The 16,619-nt window shown below is 39.5% G+C and overlaps 1 protein-coding gene across 4 annotated transcripts in view; it reads right to left on the reverse strand.

Moving 5' to 3' along the window:
- dync1i2b (dynein, cytoplasmic 1, intermediate chain 2b) overlaps positions 1-16,619 on the reverse strand; it is an 87,296-nt gene that overhangs the window by 18,672 nt on the left and 52,005 nt on the right. For all 4 annotated transcript variants that reach the window (XM_043693645.1, XM_043693646.1, XM_043693647.1 and 1 more), the window contains 4 exons: positions 14,112-14,195; positions 8,754-8,916; positions 8,573-8,672; positions 5,745-5,870 (listed from right to left, as the gene is read on the reverse strand). In XM_043693645.1, coding sequence (XP_043549580.1) covers positions 5,745-5,870; positions 8,573-8,672; positions 8,754-8,916; positions 14,112-14,195 — 473 coding nt within the window. The remainder of the gene's footprint in view (positions 1-5,744; positions 5,871-8,572; positions 8,673-8,753; positions 8,917-14,111; positions 14,196-16,619) is intronic.

The raw sequence follows: 16,619 nt of genomic DNA on the forward strand, positions 1-16,619 counted from the left end.
CTACCTGCCTATCTCCTTTTCCACCTATCCACTCCACCCTCTCCTCCCTGACCTATCACCTTCATCCCCTCCCCCACTCACCCATTGTACTCTATGCTACTTTCTCCACACCCCCACCCTCCTCTAGCTCATCTCTTCACGCTTCAGGCTCACTGCCTTTATTCCTGATGAAGTGCTTTTGCCCGAAACGTCGATTTCGAAGCTCCTTGGATGCTGCCTGAACTGCTGTGCTCTTCCAGCACCACTAATCCAGAATCTGGTTTCCAGCATCTGCAGTCATTGTTTTTACCACTTTGGCACCAAGGTGCTGCTATGCCCAGCTGGTTGGATGTTGAATTGGTCAATCAAGGGAAGGAGAAAGTGAGGTCTGCAGATGCTGGAGATCAGAGCTGAAAATGTGTTGCAGGAAAAGCGCAGCAGGTCACCTAAGCGCAGCAGGAATCAAGGGAAGACCAGTTCTAACCAGCCGATCACCGAGAACTTTGATTGGAAAGAAACTTCAAAAACCTTTCTGACTAGGTTTTTAGAAGCTCCAGAGACTGCTGCTGCGTTTTGCTCTCTCTCTCTCTCTAATTTTCCATCAAGTTATTGAATTGTTAAATGTTCTGAGAAAAGAATCCCTGTCAGTAGGAAATAAATGAATGTTTCTGAAGGTCTTCTGAAACCATTTGCATTCACCAGTGACTTCAGATTTCAAACAAGCTCTAAATATGTACAAAGCTTTCTCCCAGAATTTTATGAAAAACTGATATCATATGGAATGGTTTATTGAACCAGCAAATTACAATTCACTTATTTTCTTTAATTTTCCCTTAGCCATGGTCTGCTGTCTGTGTGACTGGAGGATTGATTAAAAAAGACTTTTTTTTAGGTTGCACATTAAGCAGGATTGCACATTAGGTGAACATCAATGTTCAACTAAAATTATATTGTTGATAATACACTGTTAATTTTTTTTTAGATTAGATTACATTACTGTGTGGAAACAGGCCCTTCGGCCCAACAAATCCACACCGACCCGCCGAAGCGCAACCCACCCATACCCCTACATTTACCCCTTACCTAACACTACGGGCAATTTAGTATGGCCAATTCACCTGATCTGCACATCTTTGGACTGTGGGAGGAAACCGGAGCACCCGGAGGAAACGCACGCAGACACGGGGAGAACGTGCAAACTCCACACAGTCAGTCGCCTGAGGCGGGAATTGAACCCGGGTCTCTGACGCTGTGAGGCAGCAGTGCTAACCACTGGGCCACCGTGCCGCCCACTGGATTTGTTTAAGCTATAAACGTAGTGTCCAAAATCTCTTATTAATGGTGTCACGGTGGTTCAGTGGTTAGCACTGCTGCCTCCCAGTGCCAGGAACCAAAGTTCAATTCCAGCCTCAGGCAACTGTCTGTGTGGAGTTTGGACATTCTCTCCAAGTCTGCATGGGTTTCCTCCGGATGCTCTGGTTTCTTCCTACAGTCCAAATACGTGTAGGTTAGGTGAATTGGCCATGCTATGTTGTCCATAGTGTTCAGGGATGTGCAGGCTAGATGCATTAGCCAGGGGAAATGTAGAGTAATAAGGTTGGGGAGTGGGTCTGGGTGGAATACTTCTCGGAAGGTCGGTCTGGACTTGTTGGGCCAAATGACCTGTTTCCATACTGTAGGGATTGTATGATTAATAAAGTTTTGTTCGAACAATTGGGCAATTTTGAGAGTCATTGAATGTTTTAATTTAAACGTGTTGCAAATCTAGTGATAGTAAGGCTGATTTGGTTTGGCTTGCTATCTGTGTCATAACAATAGTAACAATGATAAATGGTCAATGTAGTTATGGAATATTTAGTGGTATGACCAGCTTTTCTAAACATAGTTACTAATCTCACAGAGCTGTTTTAGCTGGAAGGCAAAACAGAGAAAAATGTTGACTTGCATTGTTCATACCTAATCCTTACCAGCTGAATATTGATGAGTTTGGAAAATAGCTTCTTTGTTGAAACTGGATTTTTCAGCCATGCAAATAACACTGGGATAGCTGACATCTATTTATGAATGCTTTAATCAAATTCATTTCCACTGTTACAAGACATTAGGCAAGAATTTTCCAAAGTTGACTTGGGGTGGGGGGGATGTTTGCAGGTAAAGGTACTGCTGGAAATGGGAAATCTTCAAAAATCAGATGACAAGTGTCCAGAGAAGGTAAATTCCTGTTCTGGTGAAAAGCAAGGTTTGTAGGAGTAGGGAATGCTAGATGACTAGAGAAATTGAGGTTTTGATTAGGAAAAAGAAGGAAACATATGCCAAGTATAGACAGCAGAGAGTAAGTAAGCCCTTAGAAGAGTATAAAGGCGGTTGGAGTATACTTAAGGGGGAAATCAGGAGGGCAAAAAGGGGACATGCCAGCTTTGGCAAATAGGGCTAAGGAGAATCCAAAGGGATTATATAAATACATTAAAGACAAAGGGGTCACTAGGGAGAGAATAGGGCCCTCAAAGATCAACAAGGCTGCCTATGTGTGGACCGCAGGAGATGGGAGAGATACTAAACAGTATTTTGCATCAATGTTTACTGTGAAGGAGGACATGGAAGATATAGAATGTAGGGAAATAGATGGTGTCATCTTGAAAGATGTCCATATTAGAGGTGGTGGTGCTGGATGCCTTTAAACATATAAAGGTGGATAAATCCCCAGAAACTCATCAGATGTGCACCAGAAGGCTGTGGGAAGCTAGGGAAGTGTTTACTAGGGCCCTTACTGAGATATTTGTATCATTAACAGTCACAGGTGAGGTGCCAGAAGACTGGAGGTTGGCTAACATGGTGCCACTATTCAAGAAAGGTGGTAAAGAAAAGCCAGGGAACTATAGACCGGTCAGCCTGACATCGGTGGTGGGTAAGTTGTTGGAGGGAATCCTGAGGAACTGGAAAGACAAGGACCGATTAGGGATAGTCAACCTCGCTTTGTGCATGGGAAATCATGTCTCACGAACTCGACTGAGTTTTCTGAAGAAGTAATGAAGTGGATTGATGAGGGCAAAGCGGTGGATGTGACCTATGTGGACTTCAGTGAAGCATTCGAGAGGTTCCTCATAGTAGACTGGTTAGCAAGGTTAGATCACATGGACTACAGAGGGAACTAGCCATTTGGATACAGAACTGGCTCAAAGCTGGAAGACAGAGGGTGGTGGTGGAGAGTTGCCTTTCAGACTGGAAGCAGTGACCAGTGGAGTGCCACAAGGATGAATGCTGGGTCTACTGCTTTTTACCATTATGTAAATGATTTGGATGCGAACATAGGAGGTATAGTTAGTAAGTTTGCAGATGGCACCAAAATTGGACGTTTGGTGGACAGTGAAGAAAGTTACCTCAGAGTATAACAGGATCTTGATCAGATGGGCCAATGGGCTGAGAAGTGGGAGATGAAGTTTAACTTAGATAAATGTTAGGTGTTGCATTTTGGAAAGGCAAATCAAGGCAGGACTTATATACTTAATGGTAAGGTCCTGGGTAGCATTGCTGAATGAAAAAACCTTGGATTGCAGGTTCATAGTTCCTTGAAAGTCACAGGTAGATAGGATAGTGAAGAAGGCATTTGGTATGCTTTGCATTATTAGTCAGAGCATTGAGTACAGGGGTTGGGAGGTCATATTGTAGCTGTACAGGCCACTTTTGAAATATTGTGTGTAATTCTGGTCTACCTTCTTCCTATCGGAAAGATGTTGTGAAACTTGAAAGAGTTCAGAAAAGATTTACAAGGATGCTGCCAGGGTTGGAGGATTTGAGCTATGGAGAGAGGATGAATGCAAAGGACAAAGAAAATTACAGCACAGAATCAGGCCCTTCAGCCCTCCAAGCCTGTGCTGATTCAGATCCTCTATTTAAACCTGTCACCTATTTTCTAAGGATCTATATCCCTCTGCTCTCTACCCATTCATGTATCTGTCTAGATACATCTTAAATGACACTATTGTGCCCACCTCTACCTCCTCCGCTGGCAACACCTTCCAGGCACCTACCACCCTCTCTGTAAAGAACTTTCCACACATATCTCCCTTAAACATTTTCCTCTCACCTTGAACTCATGGCCTCTAGTAATTGAGTCCCCCACACTGGGAAAAAGCTTCTTGCTATCCACTCTGTTTATACTTCTCATGATTTTGTAGACCTCAATCAGGTCCCTCCCTCAACCTCCATCTTTTTAATGAAAATAATCTTTATCTACTCAGCTTCTCTACATAGCTAGTGCCCTCCATACCAGACAATATCCTGGTGAACCTCTTCAGCACCCTCTCCAAAGCATCCACATCCTTTTGGTAATGTGGTGACCAGATCTGTACACAATATTCCAAATGTGACCAAACCAAAGTCCTATACAACAATAATATGACCTGCCAATACTTGTACTCAATACCCCATCCGATGAGGCAAAGCAAACCATATGCCTTCTCAACCACTCTATCGGCCTGCGTTGCTACCTTCAGGGTACAATAGGCCTGAACACCCAGATCTCTCTGTACAACAATTTTCCTCAGGGCTTCTCCATTTACTGTAAAGTTTGCTCTTGAATTAGATCTTCCAAAATGCATCATCTCGCATTTAGCCAGATTGAATTCCATCTGCCATTTCTCTGCTCAACTCTCCAAGTTATTTATATTCTGCTGCACTCTCTGACAGTCCCCTTCAATATCTGATACTCCACCAATTTTATTGTCAGTTGCATACTTGCTAATCAGAACACCTATACTTTCTTCCAGATCATTTATGTATATCACAAACAACATTGGTCCCAATACGGATCCCTGTGGAACACTACTGGTCATAGTTCTTCATTTTGAGAAACTCCCTTCCACTACTCTCTATCTCCTGCTGCACAGCCAATTCTCCATTCATCTAGCTAGTCCACCCTGGACCCCATGCGACTTTAGTTTCTCCATCAGCCTACCATGGAGAACCTTATCAAATGCCTTATTAAAGTCCATGTATATGACATGAGCAACCCTTCCCTCATCAATCAACTTAGTCACATCCTCAAAGAATTCTACTGAGTTGGTAAGACATGACCTTCCCTGCACAAAACCATGCTACCTGTCACTGACAAGCCCATTTTCTTCCAAATGTAAATAGATCCTATCCCTCAGTATCTTCTGAGGCTTTCCGACCACTGACATCAGGCTCACCGGACTATAATTACCTAGATCATTCCTACTATCCTTCTTAAATAAGGCTGGGGCTGTTTTTCCTGGAGCATTGGAGGCTGAGAAGTGACCTTATAGAGGTTTTTAAAATCATGTGGGGCATGGACAGGGTAAATAAACAAGGTCTTTTCCCTGGGGTGGGGGAGTCCAGAACAAGAGGACATACATTTAGGGTGAGCAGAGAAAAATTTAAAAAGGACTTAAGGGGCAACTTTTTAAACAAAGTGTGGTGTGTGTATGGAATGAACTGCTAGAGGAAGTGACGGAGGCTGGTAAAATTACAAAATTTAAAAGGCATCTGGATGGGTATATAAATAGCCTGACCGAAGGGTCTGTTTTCATGCTGTTACATCTCTATGACATATACAATATCTTATATAGCTAGCATGTGACATAAAGTATTTAACACTATTACCAACATAAAAGTGTTGAAAATTAATGTATATGCTAGAGTGATTAAATTGTTAAGTTCACAAGCATGAGAAAGTCTTAAGCGATGGTCCACATTTCTAAGTGAATTAAATAAAGGCTTTGGTTGAACGAGATCTCATACTGTACCTGGCAATGGAAGACATATTCTGGAGTAGTTTTCTTAAATTTCATGTTCCACACAAGAGCTACACCATCTGGTTCATGAGGAACATCTTCATTGTTGTTATACGAAGCAACAAGTAGTTCTGGATACTATTGACAGCAAGATCAGAAAAGAAACATTAACAGGAACAGTAGGTTGCCTGAGGCACAGCAATACTATGCTCCTCGGTAGTTAACATATTAGCTGTACATCAGTCACTATTACAAACAGATGAGGCTGCAAACTGCCGCAAGCTGCAAGTCTACATAGTATTTCAGAACCTTTAGAGAATCAGAGAGGGCTGTGTGAAATATAATAGTTTGTTACTAAGGATATTGATGGGATGCAAGTTAAACACATAACATTTAAGTGACGGACTACTACCACTCGTTTTTCTATACAGGTCTTTCCTGATTTAGACTGTGCACGTCAGGGAGAATTCTTCAATCTGACTGATTGAAGATGCTAAACATGTATGCCTAGTTCACACAGATCTTCTGTAAAGTATGCAGCTTTGCTTCAGGCTCAGTCACTAACTTCAAACACTGTTTGTCTCTCCATGAATGCAACCAGGCTTGTTGTGTATTTTTAGCATTTTCTACTTTTATTTCAGAATTCCAGTATCTGCAATATTCTACTTTTAGATTAAGGTAGAGGTTAAAATATATCATAAACTTAACCAATGTATTCATTTATTGTGAATTTATGATATATAAAATGTTATTTTCTAAACATAAAATTCGTTTTTCAGAATCAAACAGGTTATTAATTAAGAACTTAATACATTATAACGACTCAGTCACACTTTAACAACTCAGTCATACTTTATTCAATACATAGCTTCTTTAAGGTTTCTGTATCAAGACTAAGAGTGCAAAAGTAAAATATTAACAGTGGACACCACAGAGAAGTATGTAATCTATGACTGAATGCATACATGTGAAATCCAGTAATGCATTCTGAGATGTATGGTTTTATGTGCCAGCATTTTTTCTACCATGTTCAATATGAGTTCCCTAGCTATCATTATAGTATCTAATGTAAATGGGGTAAGTCAAGGATGGGGAGCTCAAGACACTTCTCCTGCTTATGTGGCAAGTTGGGCATAGTTCCAGTGTGCAGGAGGTATCTCCATCTGCATCTCCTGGAAGTCCCAATACCAGAACTTGATCAGTGACTTGGAACACTGTTGAGTATCCCCTCAGCTGAGTGTATCGTGGATAGTACACACAGAGAGAGAATGGAAGACCACCAGGCATAGGAAAAGGACCAGGATTGCAATGCAGGAATCCCCTGTGGCCACCTCCTGCAAAACAGATATACCACTATGGATACTGTTGGGTGAGAATGACCTCTCAGAGGAAAGTAGCAACAGTCCTTTTTTTTTGCACCTTGGTGGCCTTGCTGCGTGGAAGAGGAATCATATGCCTATAAATGCTACAATAGGGGATTGTTACTATAGGGCATGCTACCCGGAGTGCTGCTGTGGCCACAAACAAGATTCCAGGATGGTATGTTGCCTCTTGGGTGCTCGAGGCAAGAATGGTTTGAGGCAGCACAAGATATTCTGGAGTGGGAGGGTGAATAGCCAATGGTCATAGAACACATCAGTACCAACAACATAGGTAAAAATAAGGGACAATGTCCTAAAAGTACAACATAGGAATTAGGAAGTGCTGAAGCAATACATGCTGGACAGATTGCACCAGATTAGGAACAAAACTGATTTCCAAGGGAAATATTTGCGAGTACACTCAGGGAGGACTTAAACTAGAACGGCCAGGGAACTTATACAGGGAAACAAGATGGAGGACAAAAAGGTCAAAAACAAAATATAGAATGGATAAGATGATAAGTGATAGGCAGAAAATTCAAGGGCAAGAATCAAACAGGGCCACAGTGCAAAATAATGCAAATGAGACCACTATGAAGTGAAGTGGAATCTGTATTGGTACAGCTTAGAAACACCAAGAGGCAGAAAATGATCATGGGGTTGTACAAATAAATTGTAGTGGTAAAGTTGAAGAAAGAACGAAACAGGAAATCAGAGATGGTTGCAATAAAAGTACAGCTGTCATTATGAGAGATACTAACCTGATATAGATTGGGCAAATCAAATCAGTAACAATGCCACAGAAGATAAATTCCTGGATTATTTGCAAGGTGGTTTTCTGGATCAACATGTTTAACTGCCAACGGGACAACAGGCCCTCTTAGATTGGATAAAATGCAATGAGAAAAAAATTGGCAATCTAGCTGCCAATTTTGGAGAAGGCCCTTTTGGAGAAGAGTGACCATAATATGACAGAATTCTTCATTAAGATGGAATGTGGTACGGTTGATTCTGAGACTTGGATCCTCAATCTAAATGAAGGAACTATGATGATATGAGGCAAAAGTTGGCTACAATAACTTGGGAAATGTTAGTTAAAGTGATGAGTGGAAAGTCAATGGTAAACTTTTAAAGAATGTATGGAGAAACTGCAATGATTATTCATTCCTTTCTGGCACAAAAATAAAACCAGAAAGGTGGCCCAATCAAGGCTAACAAGAGAAATTAAGGATAATACAAGATCTAAAGAAGAGACATACAAATTGGCCAAAAAAAAAAGCAAGCTTGAGGGTTAGGAGCAGTTTAGATTTCAGCAAAGGAATGCAAAAGAATTGATTAAAATGGAAGAAAATAGAGTACGAGAGTACAAAGAACAAACTAATTGTAAAAACCTTCGAGAAGTACATAAAGAGAAAAAGGTTAATGAAGACAAGGTGGAAAAAGTACCCTCACATAGAAAATAAAAGTTGAACATTCTACCTGAGGTGACCAATCCATGCATGTAACAACGCGATGTTTTGACCAGCGCTCATCAAAAAACTGTCTGTTTATAGAAAGTTTAGCTCCACCTTGAAGTTCTCTGTTAAGAAAAAGTGCAAGTCAAAAATGCTGTTCAGTTCAGAAACAGTCTAGCCAAAATACATAAAATAATGAATAATACCCTTCTTTTTCTTCTAAATCCTTGCCACTGTAGTCAAAAAAGAGATCTTTATGTTCTGCAAGAGCTCGTTCAATTATTCTGGTGCTGTGATCAAAGAATGTGAGGAATTCATCAGAGTGAATAATTTGCTGTCTTTCCTCTTCTGTAAGTTCACGTGGTGCACCTGGTGAAACAAGGTGAGCAAATCTTTCTTACTTTGAGTTTGTTTTAAACATGCAATTCAGAAAGGTACTTTACGTCTTCACTTGGCCGTCTATTCAATCCAATTTCCTTTGAAGATGCATCAAAGTTCCCATTAGTGTAGCATTTAAGCATGCGACCACAATGTCTAGTGCAATTTCTTGCTGAAATTCAAAACCGTCAACTACTAATTGATAAAGAAAAGGCAGTCCTGACATTTTTTTTTTTAAATCTTCCTCATGCCAAAGAAAAATACATATAACATTCATTTCATTCGCATGTCAGAGTCATGCAGCATAGAACCAGACCCTTCGGTCCAATTCGTACATGCTGACCAAGTTTCCCAAACTAAACTAATCTCACTTGCCTGCATTTGGTCAATATCCCTTTAAACTTTTCCTATTCATGTTCATGTCTTAAATGTTGGAACTGTACCTATATCTACCATTTCCGCTGGGAGTTCATTGCATGTATGAACCAACCTCTGTGTGGAAACGTTGCCGCTCAGATTTAAAAGGGACCTTTCTCTTCTCACCTTAAAAATATGCTCCCTAGTTTTGAACTGCCCCACCTTTGGGCAAAGCCCTTTGTTATTCACCTTATCTATGTCCCTCATATTTTACTTGATCAATGAACTTATTTGCTCATGACCTAAAATATTTTTCTCTATACATAATGTCAAATTAATCTTTAATTAATCAAATTAAGATATTCTTTACAGAAAACATATAAATGGTGTGTTATTAACCCACTGAGACCAATAACGTCTCTGGTTATAACGTCCTTCATTTTGATGTTAGTTCATTTTAAATAAAGCAACAGTAGAAGCAAATCAAATCAGCATGAAACCCTGAGATGGAAGAAGTGACAAAAGAATGATAAAACTATACAGTGCTTTCACAATTTTAGGATGACTCTAAGAGATTCACAGTCAATCAAGTTTTAAAAGTGTAGCAATTTGCTATCTGGGTAGTAAATTAGATAATTAGTAAACAGCAGTAAGGTAAATGACCAGTTAATCTCTTTACTCTCTGGCAAATAGAGAATTATTCTTTGTTTTAAATAGTGGAAAGGATCTTTAAATCCATCTCTACCATAAGGGCCTTAACTCTATGTCTTTTCCAAAATCAAGAGCTGGCGCGTTCTCCACCAACTAATTTCACAATCAGATGAGTTGACCATTATTACGCAATGCGCAGTTTCAGATGTTACCAATGATGACACTTTGAAATACATATTTGTCCAGTGAAGCACTTTTGGGCTGTAATGATGCTCTGAAAATTAAGTATTTTTTTCTAGATCCTCAACCTGGCAATAAAATTAAGCCGAGTGCTCAGGCCCTCTGAACCCAAACCTTCTGACAGCTGCAAGAGTATTGTCCCTGAGCCAGCCTTTTTGATTAATAAGGGCAACGCTGACCCAGCCTTTTTGAGTAATAAAGTCTATTAGCACTTTCACAACAAGAGCAATATCAAAAAGTGTCGATCCAATGTGATCCATCCTCTATCTAAAGTTTAAGATCATGCGCAGTCCAAGAATTCGGACCTAATCCCAGAGGATTAGGTATCACGTATCATTTCATTAAATACAACAGCAGGTTGTAGGGTGTCAATGGCCTACTCCTGTTCTTATTTCATATACTTGGAAATATGCAAAATGCGAAAATGATAACAATGTATATAGGCACAAATAATTGCCTACAGAACAGCAAGCACAATTTATTACAGTTGACATTAAAGCACACTAGATTGAAAGTCTCCAAAATTATATAATGCATATAAATTCAGTGAGACAGACCACACTTAGAATTCTGTATTCTAGATGTATGCACATACAGAAGTGTGTATGTATGTTATATATGGTACAGGGCGGAGTAATTGCAGGAAAAAATTGCTGACAAATAAAGAATGAGGACAGGCAACATAATCTAAAGAATGCAATTGTAAAAGGGTTGCAGAAACAAAGATGCCTGGAAGTTAATGTGCAGAATTGTTTGAAGTGGCAGGGCAGGTTGAGAAACTGTTGAAAAGATAGATGGGGTCACAAATTTGTATAAAGGGATGCATAGGATCCAAAGGTAAGGAGGTTATGACAAAATGTTATGAAATACTGATTCGTTACAAACAGGCAGTGTATCTAATTATAGACACCATGTTTTAACTGGATGTTTTGGAGAGGGTGCTAAAAAGGTTTACAAGCAAGGTTCCAGGAATAAGGAACTTCAATTACATGAACAGATTGAAGAAGAGCAAGTTTTCTCCTTAAAAAAAAGAGATAATTGAGAGGAGATTTGATAGAGATTTTTTTAAATCTCCAAAACCTCCGAGTATTTAAAGACACTGTTCACAAAGTTGTGGACCAAAGGATACCAACTTAAGATGACAGGCAAAAGAAGCAATGGTGATTCGAGGATGATCTTCCATTTCACCAAGTGTTTAGAGAGTCTAATGTTCTACATAAAAGTATGGTGGAGGCAAATTCAATTATGGCTTTCAACAATAAAGTTGATAAAAATCAGAAAAGTGAACAATTTCAGGGTGACAGAGTTAGGGTGGTACTGAAAGAATTGCTCTTGTAAAGAATCAACATAAACATGAAGAGCCAATGGCCTCCTTGTGACATAATCAATTGTTTATCTCTTGACTAGCCATTACTAGCCATCCAGCCTAATCTTATGTTCAAACTCTTGGTCCAAAGCACTATTATTTTTTTAAATGTGCATAGGGTTTCTGCCTCTCCCACTCATTCAGTCAGTGAGATCTAGACCCTAAACCACTCCGAATGAAATGTATTTACTCTCAATTCCCCTTGCATGCTTTCCTCAATTACATTAAAGCTTAATACTCTGATCACTGACTTCTCTCTTCACGATAATACATCTTTCTTCCTATCTGTTCCATCTGGGTCCTTTACATTCTCTATAAAGGAATGTATCTGGTTTAATTAAGCCCAGAGAGCCAAGAGTCAGGCTAGGAAAAACAGCCAGTTGGATACAACCTCTCTATTGCAATAAACCTTCACAGTGCACTGGAGCAAAGTTGGAAGATTTATATTGTAGACATTCGGCCCATCGAATCGACATTGATCCTCTGAAAAGAATTCCTCCCAGATCTCTCCCTCTACCCTATTCCTGTAACCCTGCATTTACCATGGCAAACCCACCTAACCTGCATATCCCTGGATACAATGGGCAATTTTAGCATGGTCAATCCACCCAAACCGCACATCTTTGGACTGTGGGAGGAAACTAGAGCACCCGGAGGAAAGCACGCAGACATGGGGAGAATATGCAAACTCCATACAAACAGTTGCCAGAGACTGGAATCAAACCTGGGTTCCTGACACTGAGGCAGCAGTGCTAACCAGTGAGCCAATGTGCCACCCTCTTTGCTCCTCAATAGTGCCTGGAGTAAAATTATCAGTGTGTTCTCTTGGTTCCAAATTTCCAATGAGAGGTAACTCACCTTGAAGTCAGTTTGACCTCAAAGAAAAGCTGAGGATATTGAAGTGAATGTAAACAATTAAACCACACAGTAACAGATCTGTGCAATTTTGTATAATTTATATTATATACAGAATGGTAATATAAGACACTTAGATGTATTTATGACTTCAAATTAAATTTCCAAGGATCAATCCTCAGTCCCCATCGTATTTCCCTTCCGTGACATCACCGAATACACAGCATTAGTTTTCCCTTTTATGCTGACAACACCTAGTTACACCACACAATCACGTCTTTTGACTCTTGCACAGCTGCAAAATTATTAACCTGCTTATCAGAGGTCAGTAGTGGATGAGGAGAACTTTTTTCCAATTAAATATTGGGAAAGACTGGAGACTGATTACTAATCTTGGTACTCTCAGACTAAGCCCCACTCTCTGCAACTGGAGTTCGCTGATGACACCACCTACCAAGCCCGCTGGCAAGGAAAAGCCACCAGCATTCTCAAAAATCCATCCCACCTTGGCAACGTTCTTCTACAACCTCTACCATCGGGGAGGAGGTACAGAAACCTGAACATGCACCAGTTTTCTACCCTACTATTGTTAGAATACTGAATGGACTCACAAACTCTTAACATTCGCCTGCACCTGTGTTTTTGTTTTTGCTGCTGTTTACCTATTATTTACTTATCAATGATACTTAACTCTGTGATCTGCCTGTATTGCTCGCAAGACAAGGCTATTCACTGTGCCTCGGTACATGTGACAATAAATTCAATTCAATGCTTTTTATCCCCAATCCAATCTCCAACCTTGGGCATCAACTCCACCCATCGCCCTGAGGCCACTCTTGAGACCAAGCCAGTTTGTTCACAAAAACGTTGTCATATTTGATCCAAAGATGAGCTTCTGAATTAATGTTCGTGCCATCGCTAATATTGTGCATTTCCATTTCTGTAAAGTTATCCAATTTCACCCATTTCAACTCATCTGCTGTTGAGTTTTTTACTACTATGCTCTATTTTTCCAACACATTCCTGGCTGATCTCTCATGCTCCATTCACTGCAGATTTGAGATCGTCCATAAAGCTCCTGATTATGACTCAACTTACACCAAGTCCTGTTCCCCTATTAACCCTGTGCCACTGACCAACAATGGTTCTTTCTCAAGCAACACCTTAACTTTAACATTTTCATCTTTTTTTCAAACCCTTTTGTTGCCTTGCTCCTCCCTTTCTCTGTTATCTTTTCCAATCTCTCAAAACCAGAAGATGCAAGAGAAGTAGGCCGTTTGGCCCATCGAGTCTGCTCTGAGATATACTGCTTCTTATATTCTGGTCTCTTAAACAATCTCAATTATTGCTGCCCCCTCAGTTACATAGATAACATGCTCTGAAATTCGCGCTGTGCACCTCTTTGCTTCAACGCTTCACTTTAAACCTTTAAGACACTCCTTATCCAAGATTTAGGTCATCTGACCTAACACCTCTAACGTGGCTTTGTTCCCAATCCAAAATGATTTGGAATATCTTGTTATATTAAAGGAACTGTATAAATTTAAATTGTTTTAATAGTTTTGCTTCAACAATAACAAACTTGATAGTCAAGTGGTTGTCTTGGTGTAAAATGATCACCGTTGACACCAAATCACAGAACTGCATATGCAAAGTATACTACTACAATCAGGTTATGTTGTTAAGCTCTTCAGAACAAATTTTCACTACAAAATACCTTCTTTAACTTCTTCTTTTTGTATTTGTTCTGGTTCCGGTTCAATTACTTGCTTAGGAACAATATCTTCCTCTTCCTCTTCAGCTGCAAAATAACAGTTTAGAAAATTTAGTGTTGCAACCTTATAGATACCTTGGAACACCTTACATTTAAGCACAACATTTTCATTCTGAAGTATCTGCAACAAATGTTCCCTTTCAAAAGCTATTAACATATTGACTTTAATTATCTAAAGAAACGTTATTCATTACCAAAGATGATGAAAAAAGTAAATTATTTCATAGCTGTCTGAGTTGCTACTTGTAATCTTCAGGCCATCAATGTCAGGGCAATAAAGAAATAACTAATGGCTTCTATCTTGAAAATGGCATGACAATCATTTCTTGACATTACTATTGTCAGAGGTACTGACATTTAACTGCTTTTTACTTTGCTCCGTGCTTACAGCCATAACACCATAGGACTCTTACCAGGAAAACTAAATTTCACAATACACTTAGCGATTCCACATGATATTCACACCAAATAATATTTAAATTCCTTTCCTTTTAAAAATACAGTACAGAAAAACCATTCAGTTTTCAACCATATTAACTTTTCAATTTTTATGGCTCATACCTTGAAATTCTGAGCAGAGATTCAATTTTACTAAATTCATTACTAAAGCAGCATAATTACCTAAGACTAATATAAATCATTCCAATTTGTTTTCTTTAAATTCACTCTTGGGACAAGGGTGTCACTGGCTGGGTCAGCATTATGCCAATCCCTAGTTACCCATGAGAAGTTGGTGGTCAGCTGCCTTTTTAAAGCACTGCTGTTGGTGTAAGTTGACCCACAATGCCATTAAGAAGGGTGCTCCAGGATCTACTTGATCCAGGATCCAGGTCACCCAATGACACTGAAGGAACTGCAATATATTTCCAAGTAAGGATGGTGAGTGGCTTAAAGGAGAATATGGAGGTGACTGTGTTCTCACATATCTGCTGCCTTTGTCTCACCCAAGTCCAACACCAGCACCTCCGCATTTGTCCTTCAAGACTGAACTGATAATGGGTTTGCAGAGTCTTTTCTGAGCAGTTTTGTAATGCATCCTGTAGATCACACATAGTGTGGTTAGTGAGATTCAGTGATGAAGGGAGTGGATGTGTATCGATAAAAAGGGCTACTTTGTCTTGGATGGTGTAAAGTTTCTTGAGTGTTGGAGCTGCACTCATCCAGGCAAGTGAGAAGCATTCCAATGCAGTTTTGAGTTGTACAATATAAATGGTGGATGGGCTTTGAGGAGTCAGGAGGTAAGTTACTCACTCCAAGATTCCAAGCCCTCATCTGCTGTTGTAACCACTGTACTTATATAGCTGGTTCAGTTTAATTCTGGTGAGGGAATTCTGATTATTCAGTGAAATAAGATATTGAACACTAAGTTAGTCAGCTTAAAGATACGAGACAACTTTCATTGTAGACCTATAATAATGTCTCAAAACATCATTGTTTTTCTGATCAATTCAGTACTGACATTGAACAGCAATCACAAAATGCCTTTTTGATAATACTTCAACATATAAATCGGATGAGATGAACTCTTATAAATGTTATGGCTCATTTTCCAAAGTTAAAAAATAATAAAGTTCAAGAATCCTATAGTTCCAATTGTCTTCTGTTTAGTAAAATACGAGATTGTCATACATCAATAAATCTATTGAGTTAATCAATTGAATTATTTGGAGTATTCAAATTTAGGGAGAGGTGGCGATGTAATGGCAATATCATTGGACTTGCAATCCAGAACTCCAGGCCATTGTTCTGAGGAAGGTTAAAAAAAACATCAAAAGTGTAATCTTTGGTTTACTTTTGGGGCCAAAATAAAGGGATAAAAGTACAGGAGAGATAAATCAATGGCTGAAGAGATGGCACAATATGCAGGGAATCAGTTTCTTGGATCACTGGGATATCTTCCTAAGTAAGAGTGAAAATAGAAAGAGAGATGAGGATGGTTCTGAATCAGAAAAGAGCAATTTAATTAAGGAAAAACAGACAAGAGCAAGTCAGACAATGATGTAACTGAAGAATTAAAATGCATTTATTTCAATGAAGGAGGTCTTCCAGGTAAGGCTGATGAACTCAGGGCATGTATGGAAACATGGGAATGGAATGTTGTAGCCATAACCAAAACTTGGCTGAGCCAAGATCAGGACTGGCAGCTCAATGTTCCAGGTTTTAGATGTTAAAGGTAGGATAGAAAGAAGGTGGTGGTGGCCCGGGGGGTGGGGGGAGGCATTGCATTTTCATTAAGGAGATACTTCTGCAGGATCATTTAGTGAATATGCACGGGCTGAAATTAGAAATAATAAAGGCATGATCACCTTGATGGGATTGTACTATAGGCCCCTTCAATAGTCAGAAGGATGTTAAGAAAGAAATATGGCATAAGAGTTATTAACTGGAATAAGGCAAATGTTAGAATTATGAAATGAGAACTTCAAAAAATTGATTGGAGTAAACTCTTTG

The sequence above is a fragment of the Chiloscyllium plagiosum genome, chromosome 7, assembly GCF_004010195.1.
Source record: "Chiloscyllium plagiosum isolate BGI_BamShark_2017 chromosome 7, ASM401019v2, whole genome shotgun sequence".
In the NCBI taxonomy this organism is placed as follows: Eukaryota; Metazoa; Chordata; class Chondrichthyes; order Orectolobiformes; family Hemiscylliidae; genus Chiloscyllium; species Chiloscyllium plagiosum.